Raw genomic sequence first — 19654 nt, 5'->3', positions numbered from 1 at the left:
CTCTATGGTCTTCCATTGAAGAAGGGGGCCAGGACCACCCTATCCTGGATGGCTGGACATAGCTTAGGACAAGATATACTACCACTCTTTTCTTTTTTGAGATGGAAGATCACCACTAATAATAAGTTAATAACTGTGCTTAGGCTCTTGTTTCTGTTCTTTTGTGCCAAGCATGATGCTGTCCAGGCATAAAGCTTGGAGAGGTAGGGCATGGTTGAGAATTTGGCTTCTTTTCCGCTTTTATTGGATCCTAGTTACCCGGTGGCCTACACAAAAGGAAGCAACGTGACTATGGCTTGTCACGCGCAATGCACAGCTCATGCTGGCTGTTGCAATCATAAGCACCATTGAGTGAACATTGGCTTTTGTCTTCTTTGGAATCTTGAGAAATTAGTTTATGCCACAATAAGTGTTTGGGAAATTGGGATGTCCCAGATGTAAATTAACATATGGTTATACACATGTGCTTGCTATCTCCTATTTTCGACTTATTTATTAAGCATTAACTTAGGGTGCGATCGTTTCAGCGGTGGTGGTGGACAGCTTAGGCGCACACAAAACGAGAAATACGATTAGCATATGATTAATTAAGTATTAATATATAATTTTTTTATGAATAAATTTGTTGGTTTTTTTAACAACTTCTTTATAGGAAGTTTTTGTACGAAATATACTGTTTAGCAGTTTAAAAAGCGTGTTAATGGAAAACGAGGAGAATCTAATCCTGTAAGCTGGAAAGAGCACACCCTTAGGTTATGCTCTTTACCCTATTTTTCTAATTCATTTTCTTCGTTTTCCGCACATACGCTTTTCAAATTGATAAACGGTGTATTTTTTGAAAAAAAAAAACAATTCTATACGAAAGTTTTTTTAAAAATTCATGTAAAAAATAGCTAATACTTAATTAATCATACACAAATGAGTTGTTCCGTCTTGCATGCACGAGGGATTAGTTCCCAGCCCTAACAGCTGAACACAACATTTAAGTCGTAGAACAGTGTTTTTGACAAGTAAAAAAATAAGAGTGCAAATTTTAAATTTACAATAAAATCAATAAGATCAAAGTGAAAAACAGTATAATTGCTCGAACGGGTACGCTCAAAAAACCATTAATTATGCCTAATCGCAAAAGAAAATTTTCCTTCTGTTTTTAAAAAAAGGGTTTGACCGTTGACTGCCAAAAAAAAAAGAGAGGGGTTTAGCCTCTGCCGTTTACGGTGGCCCGTGGGGTCTATAACCGACGGCCACAGATGCATCACAGCCACCGGTGCGTGGCCCATCTCCAATTCTCCAGTTGCTTCCTTTTCGTTCCCCTCCGCGGCTTCACCCCGTGTCCCCGTCACTCTCCGGCCAGCGCCTCCACTCCACTCCCCTCCCCACACTCCCCCGCGTCTCCAGCGCCGCCGCCGCGGTAATGTGACCTCGCGCGCGGCACTCCGGGATTATCTAGGTGCGTCTTTTCTTTCTTTCTTTCTTTATTTCTTTTTTTGTTTCATTTTCTTCCGTGGGTGGAAGATTCTCCTGCAACTGCAGATTGCTTTGGTGTAACCTTTATTGTTGGATTTTTTTTTCTTTGTTTTGTTTTTTGCCCCCCTTTGTTTTTGTAGGAAGAGCACGAGGAGGAGGCGCCGATCTGTAGGGCTCGTTGTTAGTCATCTCGACCAAGGGACCGGTGAAGCTGTTGGTTCTTGATTTCTTTCGTTGCTTTTATTATTGTTCTAAAGAGAAATCCTCGTTTTCTTCCTGTGAGATTTATGCACATATCTCTTAGGGCACTCTTACCTGGGAATATTTCGTTGTTTTTGCAGTGATTCTCGTTAGTGATTTCGTTGTTTTTGCAGTGATTCTCATTCGTTTATGGGTGCCTATTTTTAGGATTATTGGGTGTTTTCTAGGTTGTTATTGCTAGAAATGCTAGGTTTTTTTGGTTCAACTGGATAAGGTTGTTTAAGTTTGTTGTTTACCTTTTCAGCGGCTGTGGTTTGGACTGGTGACGTATCCAGTCAACTCTAGACATCTTTTGTCGACTCATCAGTAAACAGATTACGCCCCTTTCTATAAATTTGCTGCTGATTCTTCTGTCTTGGATTTTTAACAGCTCATAAGCTCATATAACCTGCAACTGATTTATGGATCCGTTGAATTGTTTTTATTCCCCTAGTCTTTACTGTTCACTAAAGTAAAAAAATGAATGGCACATATTAATAATGATAAACTGCTGCTTATTACTGTTTCATACAAGGGGGAAATTCTACCTAGAAATGCACACCATGGCATCAATAAAAAAAAAGAAGAAAAAAATCAGATTACTACTCAATCACATGCTGTTTAGTTTAGGTTGAATGAGTTTTTGTGAATGTGATAGGTTTTCTAGCTTTGTAATTGGGTTTGAAATGAAATGGATGGTTATCATCAACTTCCTGGAATTTCTAGTTTGTTGTCGTGTTTTGGATATCACAACAGGTCCAGTTATTAGGCATTACAATCCTGAACCTTCTTTCATGTTCTTGTTTGTTCAAACTTTTTCAAATACCCTTTGCCCTTTCAAGTTGTGAGGGATATACAGCAAGGTCAAGGCGTGAGGCATATAAAAAGGGTTGCGGCTTGCCAATACTTGCAGAACATCTTCTCAGTTTTTAGCGATACATGATTTGACATGGATATTCAAACTTCAAGACTTGGTCTCCTGCACAAAAGTTCTATCTCATTTTTCGTGTTTCTTTTCTAGGACTGGGTTTGACTTTGTATTAATTCTGCATCTCCCTTTCGTTTTCTAAACAACAATGTACTATTTAACTGTATTTAATCTAACAGGAAGTTTTCCATTAAATTTTTTTATAAATGATAAAATATGCTTGAAGGGCTTCAAAGATGTAGGTATTCTAGACTACTGGGCTTTATAGAGTCAAAATATTATTGCTGTCTGAAGACAGGTAAAATGTGACCAATGCATGATTTCAGCCTATCAAGAAACCTTTCTCATCCTTTCTGTTTGCACACTCATATGATCACTAGTTCATATTGACCACGTTCATGTTAGTTATATTTGCCCTGCTGATTCCAAGCTTCCTTTTTGATTTTACAGGGAAAAATGCCTGATATCCAGTTAGGGTGCCACACTATAAGGTCCCATGGAACCAGTGTGGCAAGACTCCACATGTATGACTGGATAATACTTCTCTTTCTTGCTGTTGTTGATGGGCTGCTAAACATAATTGAGCCTTTTCACCGCTTTGTTGGACGTGACATGATGACAGACTTGAGATATCCACTAAAGGGCAACACAATTCCATTTTGGGCCGTTCCAGTATGTTCTCGTTATGCCAGATAAAATTTTCTTATGGTTTCATCTATCGTTTGAGGCATGCAATTCTTTCTTGACTTGCAGCTTATTGCAATTGTGCTGCCCTGGGTTGTCTTTGGTGGAATTTACTTCAAAAAGAAAAATGTCTATGATTTACACCATGGCATACTGGGTATACGATGCTCTCATTTGTAGATATCTATTGAAGTTACATCTTTGGTTCATGCTGAACCATATAATTTAACCATAGAGTTTGTGCAGGGATTCTATATTCGGTACTTATAACTGCTGTGATTACTGATGCAATTAAGGATGGTGTTGGTCGTCCTCGCCCAGATTTCTTTTGGCGTTGTTTCCCTGATGGAATACCTGTAATCTCCTTGTGCTAGTGTCCTGATCTCAGATATTAAACTTCATGTAGTCTGCAGGTTATATTGAAGTAACAAATCGTTTCATTTTTCAGAAGTTTGATAATGTCACTACAAATGTCATATGCCATGGAGAAAAGAGTGTTATCAAGGAAGGCCACAAGAGCTTTCCAAGTGGGCATTCTTCATGTAAGACATGCAACGCATCGGTACTTTTAAGTTTTGAAGTACCGTTGTATGTTTCTGAGTTGATATCGAGCTTTACATGCCTTGCAACATGCATTTTTTACATCTGTTTCTCCACATTCTCTACATACATTTCCAAGGATTTTTCTCCAATTTTTTCTTTTGCAACAGTTCCGAGTATTTTAGTAGTTGCCTCAGCCTTCATGTAGGGCATTGTTCGGAGTACTGCTCTCCAATCTGATGTGCTCCTGGTAACTATGCAGGACATTTATGAATAAATGAAATTCTTGACTAGTTTAAATTCAATGCTATATTCTCTTGGTAACTATGTAGGACATTTATTGAAAAATTGAATTTATTCATGTTGGTACCCTTAACACCTATATGTTGTATCTATGATTAAGACTCCGAGGCTATCAAATAAATGGTGTAGCTCATCTTTTTCTTATAATTGTTTATACTTCCTCCTGTACAGAAAAATGTGTTTCTGGACATCCTCATGATATCTGACATACAACTTTGACCACTGATTTTATAGTAAATTATTTGTATAATCAGATTAAAGTATAGTGCTATAAAATTGTCAAACAAATCTATGAATATAGTTTTCATTTATCTAATAATAATTAAAGAGATTTGATGTTGAAGTTTTGAAAGTTTTGCTAGAGGGGTGTTCAAAACAATAGCTTTTCATGACCAGAGGAGAGGGAGTATATAATTTTTTCCTGGCATGTAGCACCATATACAGTTTGTTCTCCATATATTTTCGAATTTCATTACTTGGTGGATCTGTTGTCTGTAATCTGACGTATGTGTTGTGGTTCTCACTCACCTTCTGCAGGGTCTTTTGCTGGTCTAGGTTTTCTTGCGTGGTACTTGGCTGGTAAACTTAAGGCTTTTGATCGCAAAGGCCACATTGCAAAGTTATGCATAGTATTTCTGCCTCTACTTGTTGCGTCCCTTGTGGCAGTCTCTCGAGTTGATGATTACTGGCATCACTGGCAAGACGTATTTGCAGGTGGCATTATAGGTTTGTTATTTTGAAGCCTTTCTCTCAACCATTTAGAACACTCTCGTTGTCAGAAAGTAGGCATGGATCTCGTCTCATTCTTCTTTCCCCTTTTTCAGGTCTTACGGTTTCTTCGTTTTGTTATCTGCAGTTCTTCCCATATCCATTTGATGCTGATGGTACGTTTCCCTTCTGATATAGATGATATGTTGGACCTTGATCGACATATTTTACAGTATATTCATGTTCCTTTGCATTTGCAGCTGTATGGCCCCATGCATACTTCCAACAGCTAGCTGACACACAAAGCAACGGCATTGCAAACTCATACAACATGGGACCAACAGACATTGAGATTGCTGACGAAGGCCATGGTGCCATTTCCCTGAGAGACACCAGTCCTATTTTAGACACGATGGAGTCTGGTAGGAGAGGCTGAAACATGAGGCGACAAGTATCTTGATGTTGTGTGGATTCTTCGGCCTTTCTGAGTTTTAAGTTCTACAACATGACTAGTTCGTACGGTTCCCCCATTTCCATGTACATTGCGCAAGAATAGGTAGAGTTTTGCCAGGTAGAATTGTGCTTGTCATCTCAGGTGATCGTCTCATCATTGAGAGTTCCTTGCAACTCGGTGCTGGCCGTTATATGCTGACTTAAACTCGTTGTGGGTGTTGGCTGTAAATTACAGTGGGAGTTTGCACTCTTAATCATATTCCACAGTCCTCTTTGTTACCCTGCTGATGTACCTATCCTACGCTCTGGTTGTGCTGAAATTGGTCCCAATGTAAATTACAAATGTTGCTGATTTGTCTGATCCAGTTTATTGCAGTTTTAGTTGCTCCGTTGTGTAAATGCTCATAGTTATTTTTTGTTTTGTTTTTGAAGGCTGCTCATAGTTATTGTTTGTATTGAAGCAAGATATTGGTTACAAACAGAACAAATGAGGTGCGGTTTGGAGGGTCAATTTGTCTTGATTTTTACATGAGCATATTGGTTTCCTTGAAATCTGAGAATGTGATACCTGACTTCCACATTTCCATAACAATGTAGTAGTTATACGAGGAAGAAAATTGAGCCATCATAGGATTTCCAAATCATAGAAATAGAAAAAGTAAAGAATTATAATGCCATATGCACTATACTCCCTCCGTCCCAAAAAATGTTACTCCCTCCGTCCGAAATAATGCTAACCTAGGTGGGGAGGTAAAATCTCCGTCCCAAAAAATGCTAACCTAGGTGGGGACGTGATTTTACCTAGGACGACGAATTTGGATAACCTTTTATCTAGATTCGTTGTTCTAAGTGGAATCACATCCAACCTAGGTTTTTAGGACGGAGGGAGTATTTGTTACAAAACTTTTGAAGTGCAAGACTGAGGTCTTTGGTTAGCTTTCCCAACTCATCTCTCTCGTTAACTGTCCACACGCTTTCTAAACTGCTCAACGGTGTGATTTTTTTAAAAAAATTTCTATACAAAAGTTGCTTTATAAAATCATATAGATCGATTTTTTTTTAAAAAAAACTGATACTTAATTAATTACACACTAATGAACAGCTTTATTTTATATGTTTGAGTTGCCAACTCCCACTAAAGAACACGGCTAAAGTTGTTTTAAGACTACCGAAATTCGATACGATCTATTCCTATAAAACAAATGATGCATATATGAAAAAAATTCTAAGATTTAAATTATACTATAACCCTATAAAAATTATTAAAACCGAATAAGCCTTACTCCTATTGCTTAGGATCTTCTTCACTCTTAGTACCAGCGAATCCATTAGATTGGAAGGGGAAACTATTTCGATCCCTCGAGGGGATACCTCCTTGTTTTGTTAAAAAAAATTCAAATGGTTATGAAAAATTCTGAAAAAATTAGGTCCAAACTCAAATCACACGTTGAGATATAAAAAGGACAAATTTAGCGCAGGAATAGTAACGTACTATTTACATCTAAATTTGTCATTTTTGTTTCTCGATGTGTTAGTCGAATTTAAACTTGATTTCAGATAGATATCACGAATCTCAACATTTTCAATATTTTTCGTAATTCTTCACAACTACTCCCTCCGTCCCAAAATAAGTGCAGTTTTGCACTATTCACGTTCAACGTTTGATCGTTCGTCTTATTTGAAATTTTTTTATGATTAGTATTTTTATTGCTATTAGATGATAAAACATGAATAGTACTTTATGTGTGACTAAATATTTTTAATTTTTTCACAAATTTTTTAAATAAGACGGACGGTCAAACGTTGGGCACAGATATCTACGGCTGCACTTATTTTGGGACGGAGATAATATTTATATCGAACTTTTTAAAAAAATCCACTCCCGACTAGAAGTCCTGTCCAAAGAAGGCCTTTTAAGAAGAGAGAATGGCTTTTATCAGATTCGCGGTGGACACGTGTCCATCAGAGAAGAGAAGGACTTTTCTCCCCTCATCTTCTGCTGCGGGATGCTGCTTCCGCGTTGCCTCCTCTCTCCTGCACTCCTGCTGCTACTCAGCATCGTCTCCATCCATCCATTCGCTTTCGCGGCCGCGCGGCAAGCCGGGGAATGCGACGCTGCGGGCGACTCCGGCGCCGAGATCCCAGGTGAGCACCCTGTGCAGTCTGCAGCACGCATTTTCTTCTTCTTTTTTACATTCTCATTTCCAATCTATTTCATGTATGGATTCTCAGATTAGATTCTCCTGCCGACCACTTGGGTTGGGGGGGTGACCGTGTTCTTTACTTCTTGATTTTATTTTTCTTTATCTGGCAGAACTGTAACATATCTCGTCGGTGCGAGCTGGAGGAGGAGGAGCCATTGGTATCTCGCCAGCGGGGCAGTGAGCCTGTCAGTTATTCTTTTCTTCCTGTGAAATTCATTAGAAAGAACCTGTTGTGCTCTCCGTGTGGAGTTCTCGATAATTTGAGATTTTTTTTCTTAGTTTTTCCCTTTCCAAAGATTGTTAAGGTGCTTTAGGGGTAGTTTGTACTTCATTATGTTGTTACTTTTGTTTTATTAATAACATGATAAGGCTTTTGTTTAGATCTGTTATCATTTTTTAGTGATATGAGGTTTGGACTTATGTGGGGTGGTCAACTCTATTAGTATTATGGAAGTTTAACAACAAGTACAACCAAACGAATTATAATCAAACAATTTAAAAAATTACTGATGGTGAAAGTTTGAATATTAATTGTCATGTTAAGTATTGTCATACTGAATACTTCATACTCTGTAAATACTGGACTCAGGGATTGCATGAATATTGTTTCCAAGCAAAGTCCAAAGTGGCCACATGACAGTGATGAAATTTTAATATCGGGCCATGAGTATAATCTTATCAATAAAACACTCATACTTCAGTACTCAATCAGGTGGCTGGTTCAGGACTTCAGCTTAGATTGAATGAATTGTTGCTACTGAAATGGGTGATTATTGTGAATTGCTGGCTACATTGAAGTGTTTGACCACAGCCTTGGAACTTCTACCTTTTGTAGGCTATCGATATCGTAAATTGTTTGTATTATTCTGAATTTTCAAATAGTACATGCCCTTCGAAGTGCCAAGTAAATTGGATCCCACAGAATAAGATGATCTCACTTGTGTGGTGTATGCCTTTTGTAAATACAGTTATACGTTAGAATTTACATGAGTTCTGATGCCACTTTTTTCCACCCTATACTGCAATTTCATTAACTGTTTTCTGATTGCTGCAAACATGTAGTTTTCATTTTTTTTCAATACTTTATACTTTTGATCAAACAGCATCTACGTTCTATATATTCTGGAGAACCCCAACTGAAAAGTTTTATTGCTTTGTCAAGACAGAAAATAGCAACTCGGAACACATTTATGATTATGATCTATCATGACATCCTTTGTTGTTCCTTATTCATTTCCATGTTCCTAACACCACTGGATTACATCCATCACCTTCATGTTATTTACAATTTTCCTTCTCTGACTATGAACTCATTTCTGTTTATTTTCAATTTTAGGGGATAATGGCTGATACCCAGTTAGGGTGCCATACTATAGGATCTCATGGCATTAAAGTGGCAAAATTCCATTTGTATGATTGGATGATACTTATCTTTCTAGCTGTTGTTTATGGGCTGTTCAACATAATTGAGCCTTTTCACCGCTTCGTTGGAAGTGACATGCTGACAGACTTGAGATATCCACTGAAGGGCAATACAGTTCCATTTTGGGCTGTTCCAGTATGTTCTTGCTTTGTGAGATTTAATTTTCTTATAAGATCATCTATTGACTTGTCTGTGGTGCATGACATGTCTCTGAGGAAGTTTGGTTTTTCTTGATTTCCAGCTGATTGCAATTGTGCTGCCCTGGGCCATCTTTGGTGGAATTTACTTCAAAAAGAAAAATGTCTATGATTTGCACCATGGCATTCTGGGTATATGGTACTCTCATATGTAGATATCTATCAAATTACACTTTCACTTTTTTAGTTCATGCTGAACTGGACACTTTGTACAGGGATTCTATATTCGGTGCTTATAACTGCTGTGATTACTGATGCAATTAAGAATGGTGTTGGTCGCCCACGCCCAGATTTCTTTTGGCGTTGTTTCCCTGATGGAAAGCCTGTAATATCCTTTTGTAAATTCTGATTTCTCTCCTTAAGCAATTTCATTCCTATCGACATGTACTTGGTTTAGTTCTGTTTATTTCTTTTTTTTTTACAGAAGTTATGGAAAATAAAACCTTTTATGTTAAGGACATGCAGATTAATATGACCTGTACAGGGATTCCATTTACTTCTATGATTTACTTGCTTAAAGAATTATTTTTTGTGCCATAGATTAAGCAAATTGTACAGAAACAAGGTAAACATCCTTTACCTTATTAAAAGTAATCAATTATTTTTGTTTTTGTAGAATTTCAATAATGTCACTGGTGATGTCATATGCCATGGAGAAAGGAGTGTCATCAAGGAAGGCTACAAGAGCTTCCCAAGTGGGCATTCTTCAGGTAATAAACAGTGCACAGTTGTACTCTAGATATGATGTCTTATGCTTTAGGTTTTTTTTTTTTGAAGTTGTAACTTAACTGTAAGTAATTTTCTCATTGGTTCAAATTTCATTATGATTTATGCCTTATGTTTTTGTGGTGCTCCTCATTATTTTTGAGTACTTGTGAGTTGTGACATGCATTTATTTACATCAGTTTATCCCACACTCTCTACATCATGTACGTTTCCACGGATTTTCTCCAATGGTTATTTTGCATCACTGCTGTTTAGTCTAGTGGTTGTTTCAGGTTTTATACCTGAGCATTATTTGATACTGCTCTTGCAATATTAATATCTCATGTATATATGTGCTCCTGGCTTCCTGGGAACTATGTAGGAAAGCTGGGAAGAAGGTTTAACTATGAACTGTTTCTCTACTAGTTTAAATCCCATGCTATTGAGCAGTTAGTTTTTTTTTTTTTAACAATTGAAATTGTATTTGAATGCATCTCTTAATGCATATAGGTTGTATTTGCGAGTTCAGGTGCCAGGAGCCAGCAGATTAATTTTTTTAATCTCATTCTTGTTTTCTTCCAAATTGTTTGTATTTTGGTTTTTTTGTTCTATCATGCATCCCCATATCAGCAGTTTGTTCTCTATAAAGTAATGGTTTGGAGATTGCTATTTCATGGCCATACCCATAACATGTTATCCTTCCCTATGTGTTGGTAGATAATCTGATGTATCTGTTTCGATACTTTCTTCATTACTTTAGGGGCTTTTGCTGGTCTGGGTTTTCTTGCGTGGTACTTAGCAGGCAAACTTAAAGCTTTTAAACGTGAAGGGCATATTGCAAAACTATGCCTAGTCTTTCTGCCTCTACTTGTTGCATCACTTGTGGCAGTCTCTCGGGTTGACGATTACTGGCATCACTGGCAAGATGTATTTGCAGGCGGCATTATAGGTCTGTAGTTTCAACGCTTCTGTACCACTTTAAACATTCTTGCTCTCAAGATAAGTACATGTAATTCATCTCATTCTCTACCTTATTCAGGTCTCACAGTTGCTTCGTTTTGTTACCTGCAATTTTTCCCATATCCATTTGATGCTGATGGTACATTCCCCTCCTATATATCGATGATGATTTAGACGTTGATCGACAACATTTTACTAAAGTGTTATGTTTCTCTTCATCCGCAGCTATATGGCCTCATGCTCACTTCCAACTGCTAGCCGAGTCACGAAGCAACGGTAATGAAAACTCACACAACATGGGATGGACAGAGACCGACGCTTTCCATGAAGGCGCTGGTGCTGTTGCGCTGAGAGACACAAGCCTGGTTCTAGACTCGATGGAGTCTGGCAGGAGGTTTTGAAACATGTGAAAGGGAAGTATATTGAAGATGTTCATTGTTCTGTCTTCATCAGAGTTGAAACTCTGACGTGATTAGTTAATGTGGTATGTACAGGGTGAAACTGAAGTGCAGGTAGAGTACTATCATTATTCAGAGTATTTGGAACTCACTATTGTTTTTATTCACCTTTCTGTAATGCAGTATGCCATTGTTTTAGTTTATGCAGAAGCATGATATATATATAAAAAGGATTTTTGTAGTTTCTTCTGAAGCACGATGATACTGAATAATAGATTTATAAACAGTAACGCACTATCATTCTCAAACAGCTGAGGTTTTCAGGGTGGGTAGCAACTACAAATTCAGTATCACATCAGAATGAGGCAATTGGGTTTGTGCTTCATCCATTGGCATTCCTTGTGTTGAACCTGTTTTGTCGATGTTGTCATCTAGAATTTACCACGAGTGGTTGATTATCGTGGCAGATGAGACTACCATTTTAGTTCTGACACTTCATCATCTAACAGCTCGTCTGCCTCTGTAAACCCTTCCTGAACCTTGCGAAGTGTATAAATCTAAACACAAGAGTCACTGCCATTTGGGAACTTATTACAGCTCCAAGTTTTCCCCACTTTTCCAGATTTTGTTTTGGGAAGCAAATTGTTTAACATTTCACCCAAATGTTTTTGCTATTAGCAACAAAAATTATTGCAATTTAGCATGAAGGCTGAGAGAAATGAAGCGTTGACACTAAGCAATCATATCGATTTGATGCACAGAAATATTCAGAATCTGGTGCAAGAAGAACAAATTCACTACATTTTGTTATGCCTTTTTCCTGTAATATTAAGCAGTCTACAAAAGGGTCAACAAATTAATTTAGTTGGAAACTGTACATGACTGGCTGCAATTGAGGTAGCTAGAGTTTGCCATCAAAATACAAATTACATAACCAGACACCTACACTAGAAATCTAAAAACTGAATGGATCACCTGAAGGCATCCACTACAAAAAAAGGACCCAAGAAGTGAGGACAAAAACTGAAGAAAACTAACTCAAAGCATTTGCTACTTACAAGAGGTGAACTAATTATGTGATGGATTTGATTTGCTTGAGGGAACTCTCTTCAAGCTCTCAAACACCGCCTTCGGAGTCTTCTCGAACCTTCCAAGCCCGTCCACACGTGTCGAGCATGAACCCGTGCCATCGCATTGCGACAACAACCTTCTACTCCTTAGAACAGAAGGTTGTTCATGGGGTGATGATGTTGAAGAGTTGCAAAGAAGGAAGAAGAGGAGAAGCAGAGCAGAGAGGATAGCCACAGCTGGCTTGGCAAAGGTAGTACTACTCCTCATGGTTCCTTTGAGAAATGGAGAAGAAAGGGAGTTTGGAATATTGTGTATGGACCTTGGACAACATATTTATAGCATCAATCTCATTGATGTCATGTGAACTTCATATGTGTGCCTTGACCATCAAGTACACACAAAGAAAATTAATGTACCATATCAAGGTTGGAAAAATAATGAAATCCACAATAAAGTTATTCCTCCTTATATGATTAGCTAGAAGTTGGGTACTCATTGAGTTGTTAAATGTAAACACACTTTCAGTTAAAGTGATGGCCTTCTGGCCCTGGTTTTTGTCAAAAGGCTGATCTGGTTAACAATCTTTCCTAGTAGTAGTCCACAGGTTAAGTGAGATCAAAAGTGCATTAGAGACAACTAGAAGATAGTTGTAAAGGGTAATGTGACACTTGGGGGGAAGGAAGATTAAAGATTAATCTAAAGCCTAATTGAGAAAACCTGCATCTTAGCAGTAGCAGTCTGCAGGCATGCAGAGGAGGAGGGAGGGAGGCATGCTTCCACATGAGAGGTCTGAACAACAAAACAGCATGGCAAATTGTACCCACATGCAATGCAATGAGCACCAGCGAGGCTGGTTAGCTCACCAACCCCCCCCCCCCCCCCCCGGCGTGTCAGCGCGTGCGCCGGCGGGAGGAAGATCTGAATGCCGCGCCGTGCACGGACTCCGATGCACGTGACGGCGTGGAGGAAGAACATGCATTGCTTTTTCTCAATTTGCTCGTAGATTTTTGGCTGCAGCTGCCTGCATCGTGACAGCTGATTCAGCATTTCAGCATTGTGAGTGTGATTTGTTTTATGGGAAGACGAACGGTTGAGCTTGTGAAGAAAATGTAATGCCAAACCTGAAGAAATGTGGGGGGTGAAAATGTTTAAGTTTCATTGCATTTTGGTTTTGTATTTCTGTTCATTACATTGATATGGCGTTGGCTTAGAGTAGCCGTTCTTTTTCCTTGAAAAAATCGATCCCTATCTTAATGCCTGTATTGATTCTTTTTTTTCTTTTGCCGGGATGACCGAAGGAGGTCATCCAAATGTTATTAAGATAGAGGGAAAAAAAGGTTACAAGAAAGTTTTTCGCTGTCGAGGAAAGATGTGCACCAAAACACACGCCCCGACACCACATGCCAACCGCACCAACACAAGCTACAGAGAGGAGAGCCGAACACCGAACCGGCCGCTGCTATGCGAGGCCGGTCGCCACCGGGCTTGCAACAACACCACAGAGCAGAAATTCCAAAAACAACGCCTTCATGAAGGTTGCGACGCCAAAAGACGCTGTCGATGAAAAACTTTCTTTGCGACGCCAAAAGACGTTGTCGATGAAAAACTTTCTTGTATGATTCTTTTTTTCGTTCTTTCAGCTTTTCCAACCTGGTTCATGGAAGATCTAGATCCACATTTTTACTTAGTTAAATGAAGAAGTGCAGAACACCTTTGGTATTTGCATCAAGGACGCACACAGCCATGGAGATCTAGGACACATCAGCATTGCAAATCTTGTATGGATCAAGCAGAGCTCAATTAGTGATGGGATCACGAAATTGTTAGTTATTCTTCAAAGGACAATAACATAGTTGGCTGGTCATAAGATTCCTTATTTGACCATGACATGCATCAGCATCACCCTACATTCCTACTAACCATTTTCTTCAGTAGCGACTTAGTGAGTGATCACAGTCTAAACGCCCCTTTTTAGGCCTAAATTAGAGAAAAAAAACATGTGTTCCTCATAGAGGCATATGACTTGCATCACCTGAGTGGAAATTGCACAAATACATCCATATGTCACATGCCCCATGCACTGGTTTCTACCCTCAAAAAGTAGCTTCTCTTTTTGCATGTGCAGCCTGTTTACAGATGAAACTGCTATTGTCAGTCTGTGTATTGTGCTGTTAACAACCATTCTGATTTCATTGGTCAGGGGATCTGTCATTTTGAAATCTACTCTGGATTCACCTGAAGCTTCTGTAGATGGAATTGGATTCAAAACAATTGACTTCTGCAACATTCAGTTTTCTGCCCTGCCATCTGGTAAAAATTTATCTTCTGGTCCAGGTTCTGGTCCTGTTGAGATTGTAATTAATTATGCTCATATAAGAAGGATATACCATTGCCAGCAGTCAGTTATGTCCAGATCCAGATCAGATCCTAAAAAGAGATGGTTTGTGTTATTGTTCATCTTCTGTGGTCCTCAGATCTGTCATAGGAAGGAATATTTTCTACATCTTCTACAGATGTTCCAGTCCTTCACTGAAAAGTTCACTTGTTTGCATGTGAACATAAGTTCAGCCATAAACTATCTTCAATTAACCCTGGTAAACGATATTTCAGAAATTGTGACAATTTATGAATGTAAGAAACCAGGATAATTCTACTGCTCCAAGATTTCCAAAATAATGTCAGCTACTATTTTACTACGTATGGAGAACTCTGTGAATCCAGTCAATTTACATGCATATTACAGCCACATTTTCATTTGTGCATGTGCACAAAAGCACATGAAAAATGCTATTTCTCCGTCACACAGACTATAACCAGTAGACAGAAAAGCAGCCATGATGCATATAATGGCAGAACTCTGAGAATACTAACATCATATACACAAATTAGTGGAACAAGGGAAAAAAACATTTTTCTGGTATATTAGCAGAAAAGGAAACTGCGAGTCCTGTGTGTTTCCTAAGTAGTTTCTGAGATAAGACGAACTTCATATAGATCATCACCACCTTTTCCTGTATCATCAGAAACATAAATTGACAATGGATGATATAGACAAACCAAGCTTCAAAATCTAATGGAGCTAAAGAAAAAATAATACAACTCACCAATTTCTGCCTTAATCCCAGGACCAAAAAAGGATGTGAATTTGGCCTGCGTGGGAAAAATGTTTGCAAGGAATCAGTAATGTTAATATTTAATTCTATTTTGGATCATAAGCATGACGACAGTATGTATTGTTCTCGAACAGCTCGCCCAAGTACACAGTACATCAAAGAAATAGTTTATGGGAGCTATCTAGGCACAGAATTTTGTCATTTTTGAGCATCAAGTTTTGGGTTACACTTTCTTCTACTGCTAATTTTTGAACCTCATCTTTTCCACAACCCAAAGCTGCTAAAAATTCATGTATTTGTAACATGAGATTAGTTTAGTATAGAGCTTAAGACTAGTACATGTATCTAGATCTGACCACAAAGGCATACCACATGCATCTCAGTCCACAATGGAAGCCGTGCTGTATTATATTTAGAAATTAGGAGAGGGGATTCACCTGTCTCTTCTCAAAATCGGATATCTCCAATGCTTTGGCTTCAAATACAAGTACTAAACTGTACTTCCCATCATCAGTTACCTACAAGGGGAAAACTACTGAGTCCTTTAACCAAGAATCGCACCCAGTGAACAAGACATTCTTTCTGTAACCCACGAAGATGTTTTTTGGGGTAAAACTGGAGATATCAATAAACAAATATAACCCATTGGAATCTCCACAAGGCATTTGGACAGTTTCAAAGATTGTCTGAATTATTTTTGTGCAATTCCTTCATCATGAGTTCAGCCAAAAGCTATATCATTTACACTTGAGGAATATCAGATGAAGAACAACTAGGAAACATTAACATATAACTGGGCCATGTTCATTAACTGGGTAAAGTAGAATCAACTACAGGGCCTAAGGCTTGTCTCGAAGAGAAAAGAAGGGGCCGAGCCCTCTAAGGCCTAGTACTACCTTGTCCAATGAACAAAAGTTGACAATAATTTCAATAAAAATAAAATCAAGCCAAAGGATCTTTGGCACCACTCTTACCAACATTGGCTGTGCCTTTGCCCTGAGATCAGTGCTAACAGTGTACTAATTGAAGCCATTAAACAAAGGAAACAATGACCAAGGAAAACTACGGAGATCTAGAAATAGCATTTGATGCTAGCTGAAAAATCTGCTATTAATTTGACTTAATATCATTTGAGTTCATCTGTCATGACTTTAATGATGATACAATCGATTGGGACAAAACTTCCATTAGAAATGGAGGGATGCAGGATTTTTAGATGCATGGTGGACACAGAAACATCAATGAGGAATTATTTCCCACAAGAAAAATACATATTTATGATATTCATATTTAAATTTCCTGCCTCCTTTTCATGTATCTATAGTTCAAGAACACCACAAATTGGCCATTATGTAACAAGTTGACATTTGACATGCTAATCACTGCACTAATCCTTTTAGTAGTCTGGTTAGAGTAAAAGGGTCTAGGCCATTAAAAATCGCTACTTTGCCCATTTATATTCTTTTACAGGCAAATATTTTGAATCATCAACTTTGCTTGATGTTACTGTAGGAATTGTTTCAGTAACATCCTACAGTCCACATTGAAGTAACAGGTGCCAAATGCCAATTCACATGCGGCAGATATTGTGTGAACAATTTGGACCGGTCTTGGATGGCATGTTAAGTAAATCATCCTTACAGGATTAGTTGGGTTTGTTTGATATCAGCTTCAGATAAATCTGAAGCTCACCCAAGCAGGGTCTAAAGTGGCTTCTTTTAAACTTGATGGACCAAAGTAACCTTTTGTGAAACTTGAGGGGTCCATTTTGTAATTAAACTCTTCCAACGAGTATGAAATATAAACTATGAAAATGATATGTGTGATTTACATTATGCAATATTTTGGAAAGACTACTTCACAGAAAAAAATAAATGTATTGGGAACTTACTTCTTCCCGAATGTTTTGTAAAATAGGTGCACTACGCCTTGGAATTCCACCACCCTGTCAGTTGGATTGTGCAAAAGGAAGGCAGATCAATAAGTAGGATAAAGCAAGGAAGTTCTTGCCTTGCAAAACTTCTAATAACAGAACATGGAATTATTGATAAAAAATAGATGAGCCAAAACAATGTCCAGTTAGTAAAAAAGGGCAAAAAAAGGAATTACCAAACCATATTGAAAGATCCTCTTCAGTGCTTCATCCAGGTGCTGCTCATCACCGTATCTGTAACGTGTAACATCACTCCTGACCTAGAGGTAAGTAAAGCTGGAAGATCAATACTATTGCCGGTGTTATCTTTCCAAAATCCACAAATTCGCTAATGTCTACTCACGCCTCTTCCTACAATTTTCAACACTTAAATCCCCCCTGGCACCAATGGTAAGAAATCCACTAAGAGGATTGTACTCATCATGTAGCCTTATTTTTCTCCAAATAAGAAGAAAACAGATTATAAACAGCTCAAGTACACCATGAATAAATAGTTAAATTTGAGCAGTGGAAGTGGAGCATATGTCCTAGATAATGGAAATTGAATAGTACCTGATTGAGGATAGGGGTAGCACACTTTTCTCTTAGAGCAAAAGCATCGGCGTAGGTTGTGCAAGGCACCGGTTTCAGTTCAGCATACTGCATGTAGAAAAATTTAAGAATCAGTGCACACTGCAACAAAGAAGCTGACAACCTTCAACCTAAACTCCAAACTAAGGACAGCTGCTCATCTGAAACTCCAACACAGTAAACTGCATTCTATTGCTGCAGAGTTATTTTCAAGTATGTAATATGAAGGTGCAAACTCAATGAAAGGCCAATGACTGCTAATTGCCAAAAGGCACCTTCCTGAGGAAGGTCTTAAGTTGACCAGTATGGTCAAACAATCTAAACAAATACAATTGATATGTCTCAACATGTCATATGCCTCATTGCCTCTCCTCTTGTACATGTCACATGGGGGATAGTTCTTGCCTTCAATGCCATGCCGATGATGGTGAGTGGAAAACCATATGTTAGCATAAGTGCAGACCACTCCGAACCAGGAAGCAGGTTGAAATACGCCCCGAATCCATACCTGAAATCACAAGAACGCACCAAATCAAGCCTTTCAAGCTACTTCATCATTCTGAATAATGCCAAGCACAATTGTGCAATCCCAACTTACGACAAGAGGGTGCCACCGACACCTAGCCCAATCACACCGAACGAAACCTGCATGAAGTGAGATTCCATTCGCCGTCAGAAACTCGTCGCCGCCGCTACAATTCAACACCTGCTGTCGCTGCTGCTGCTGCTGCTACCGCAAGAATTAAAGAACGCGCCCCCGGTGGCTCACCTTGGCGAGGGTGAACTCCTCGTCGGGGACGACGGCCTTCCCGGCCGCGGCCCCGGACGACGGCGGCGCGGGCGCCGCGGCCGGCGGGGACGACTCGGCCGCCCTGACCGGCGCGACGGAGGCAGCGCGCCTCGGCCGGCGGGGCGAAGACGGCACGGCAGCAACAGCGACATGGCTCGCCCCGCCAACGCGGCGCGAGCGCGACGTGCCCGCCGCCGCCGGGAGCGCCGCGAGCGGCCGGACCGCGCACTGCACAGACATCGATCGCGCTCTCCCGCCGCAACGTCAGTGGCAGCAGCACACGCACCACCACCGCAGCCGCGCGAAATCGGAGGGGGAGATTTTGGTGGGAACGGGACGGGAGATGGTGGTGGTGGCTGGGGTTTTGGCGCGTGGAAGGAGGAGCGCGCGACTGGATCACCCCCACAAACGAGTGGAGGCGAGAAATCAATTTGGGAACGGCCACTTGAGCTCCTACTTCTTTTTTTTTTTTAAAAAACAAAGTATCATAAAACCTAGTTATTTTAACCTTTTCTCAGATATTATTATAATTATCAAGTTTCACAAAACTCTACTCCTATATATATTGAGTATGACTATACTTCAAATTTTAAACCATGGTGGATATAAAATTTTAAACTGAGTTCCTTGATAGTATTTCATATATGCTAAAACTAATCACAATTTAAATAAACTAGGAAGGTAGCCCGCGCATTCGCACGGGCATGCTTGTTATTTCTTTTCGAAAACAGGTCTAACAAAATGAATTTAAATTAAAGTTATGTATTTCCCTTCTTAATTGAATGCTCATTGTTTATTTTTTCTTAAAAAATCTTAAGAAACTTTAATTTCTCATAAATATAGTTTTCTACCATCCTGCTGTCTTTAATTTATTGATTTTGTATTGATACCTTAGAAGCTTATACATGCAAGTTGTGGAATTTAGTAAATTTGTTTAATTATCATTGACATTCATTTATTGATGTGT

At 39.0% G+C, this 19654-nt stretch overlaps 3 protein-coding genes across 9 annotated transcripts; 2 read left to right on the top strand and 1 right to left on the bottom strand.

Annotated features, from left to right (window-relative positions):
* The first annotated feature begins 1263 nt into the window (after positions 1-1263).
* LOC4345367 (lipid phosphate phosphatase 2) lies at positions 1264-5722 on the top strand. Of its 7 annotated transcripts, none has more exons than XM_066303854.1 (10): positions 1264-1450; positions 1608-1672; positions 1973-2034; positions 3086-3307; positions 3389-3476; positions 3566-3675; positions 3768-3861; positions 4700-4888; positions 4987-5046; positions 5131-5722. In XM_066303854.1, the coding sequence occupies exons 4-10, from the start codon at positions 3092-3094 to the stop codon at positions 5304-5306; spliced, it is 933 nt and encodes a 310-aa protein (XP_066159951.1). In that variant the 5' UTR covers positions 1264-1450; positions 1608-1672; positions 1973-2034; positions 3086-3091; the 3' UTR covers positions 5307-5722. The 7 variants fall into 7 exon arrangements, with proteins under 7 accessions (XP_066159951.1, XP_025875869.1, XP_066159953.1 ...); XM_026020084.2 differs by having other exon boundaries at positions 1608-1680; XM_066303856.1 differs by lacking the exon at positions 1973-2034 and having other exon boundaries at positions 3771-3861.
* A 1521-nt stretch (positions 5723-7243) lies between these two features.
* On the top strand, positions 7244-11451 carry LOC4345366 (lipid phosphate phosphatase 2). Its single transcript, XM_015793094.3, has 9 exons — positions 7244-7468; positions 7638-7712; positions 8864-9085; positions 9192-9279; positions 9363-9472; positions 9764-9857; positions 10613-10801; positions 10892-10951; positions 11038-11451. Exons 1-9 carry the CDS (start codon positions 7250-7252, stop codon positions 11211-11213), a joined length of 1233 nt encoding a protein of 410 aa, XP_015648580.2. The 5' UTR covers positions 7244-7249; the 3' UTR covers positions 11214-11451.
* A 3494-nt stretch (positions 11452-14945) lies between these two features.
* On the bottom strand, positions 14946-19020 carry LOC4345365 (uncharacterized). Its single transcript, XM_015793145.2, has 9 exons — positions 18667-19020; positions 18496-18542; positions 18303-18405; positions 17880-17966; positions 17504-17587; positions 17286-17339; positions 15832-15912; positions 15386-15431; positions 14946-15292 (listed from the first exon to the last, which is right to left on the bottom strand). Exons 1-9 carry the CDS (start codon positions 18925-18927, stop codon positions 15240-15242), a joined length of 816 nt encoding a protein of 271 aa, XP_015648631.1. The 5' UTR covers positions 18928-19020; the 3' UTR covers positions 14946-15239.
* Between the last annotated feature and the right edge of the window lie 634 nt (positions 19021-19654).

Source organism: Oryza sativa, chromosome 8, assembly GCF_034140825.1.
Source record: "Oryza sativa Japonica Group chromosome 8, ASM3414082v1".
Lineage (NCBI taxonomy): Eukaryota > Viridiplantae > Streptophyta > Magnoliopsida > Poales > Poaceae > Oryza > Oryza sativa.
The sequence above is the reverse complement of the archived record's forward strand: the minus strand, read 5'-3'. Positions and strand labels throughout refer to the sequence as shown.

What these genes read in the sequence shown, in the direction of transcription:
- LOC4345367 (XM_015795458.3), top strand. Translation starts at nt 3,092, where the DNA reads ATGCCTGATATCCAGTTAGGGTGCCACACTATAAGGTCCCATGGAACC. An exon ending in TTCCATTTTGGGCCGTTCCA is followed by an intron (nt 3,308 to 3,388) that starts GTATGTTCTCGT and finishes CTTGACTTGCAG; the next exon opens with CTTATTGCAATTGTGCTGCC. An exon ending in TTTACACCATGGCATACTGG is followed by an intron (nt 3,477 to 3,565) that starts GTATACGATGCT and finishes GAGTTTGTGCAG; the next exon opens with GGATTCTATATTCGGTACTT.
- LOC4345366 (XM_015793094.3), top strand. Translation starts at nt 7,250, where the DNA reads ATGGCTTTTATCAGATTCGCGGTGGACACGTGTCCATCAGAGAAGAGA. An exon ending in CTCCGGCGCCGAGATCCCAG is followed by an intron (nt 7,469 to 7,637) that starts GTGAGCACCCTG and finishes TTTATCTGGCAG; the next exon opens with AACTGTAACATATCTCGTCG. An exon ending in GCCAGCGGGGCAGTGAGCCT is followed by an intron (nt 7,713 to 8,863) that starts GTCAGTTATTCT and finishes TTTCAATTTTAG; the next exon opens with GGGATAATGGCTGATACCCA.
- LOC4345365 (XM_015793145.2), bottom strand. Translation starts at nt 18,927, where the DNA reads ATGTCTGTGCAGTGCGCGGTCCGGCCGCTCGCGGCGCTCCCGGCGGCG. An exon ending in GTCGGTGGCACCCTCTTGTC is followed by an intron (nt 18,406 to 18,495) that starts GTAAGTTGGGAT and finishes TTGTGATTTCAG; the next exon opens with GTATGGATTCGGGGCGTATT. An exon ending in GGATCTTTCAATATGGTTTG is followed by an intron (nt 17,340 to 17,503) that starts GTAATTCCTTTT and finishes TCCAACTGACAG; the next exon opens with GGTGGTGGAATTCCAAGGCG.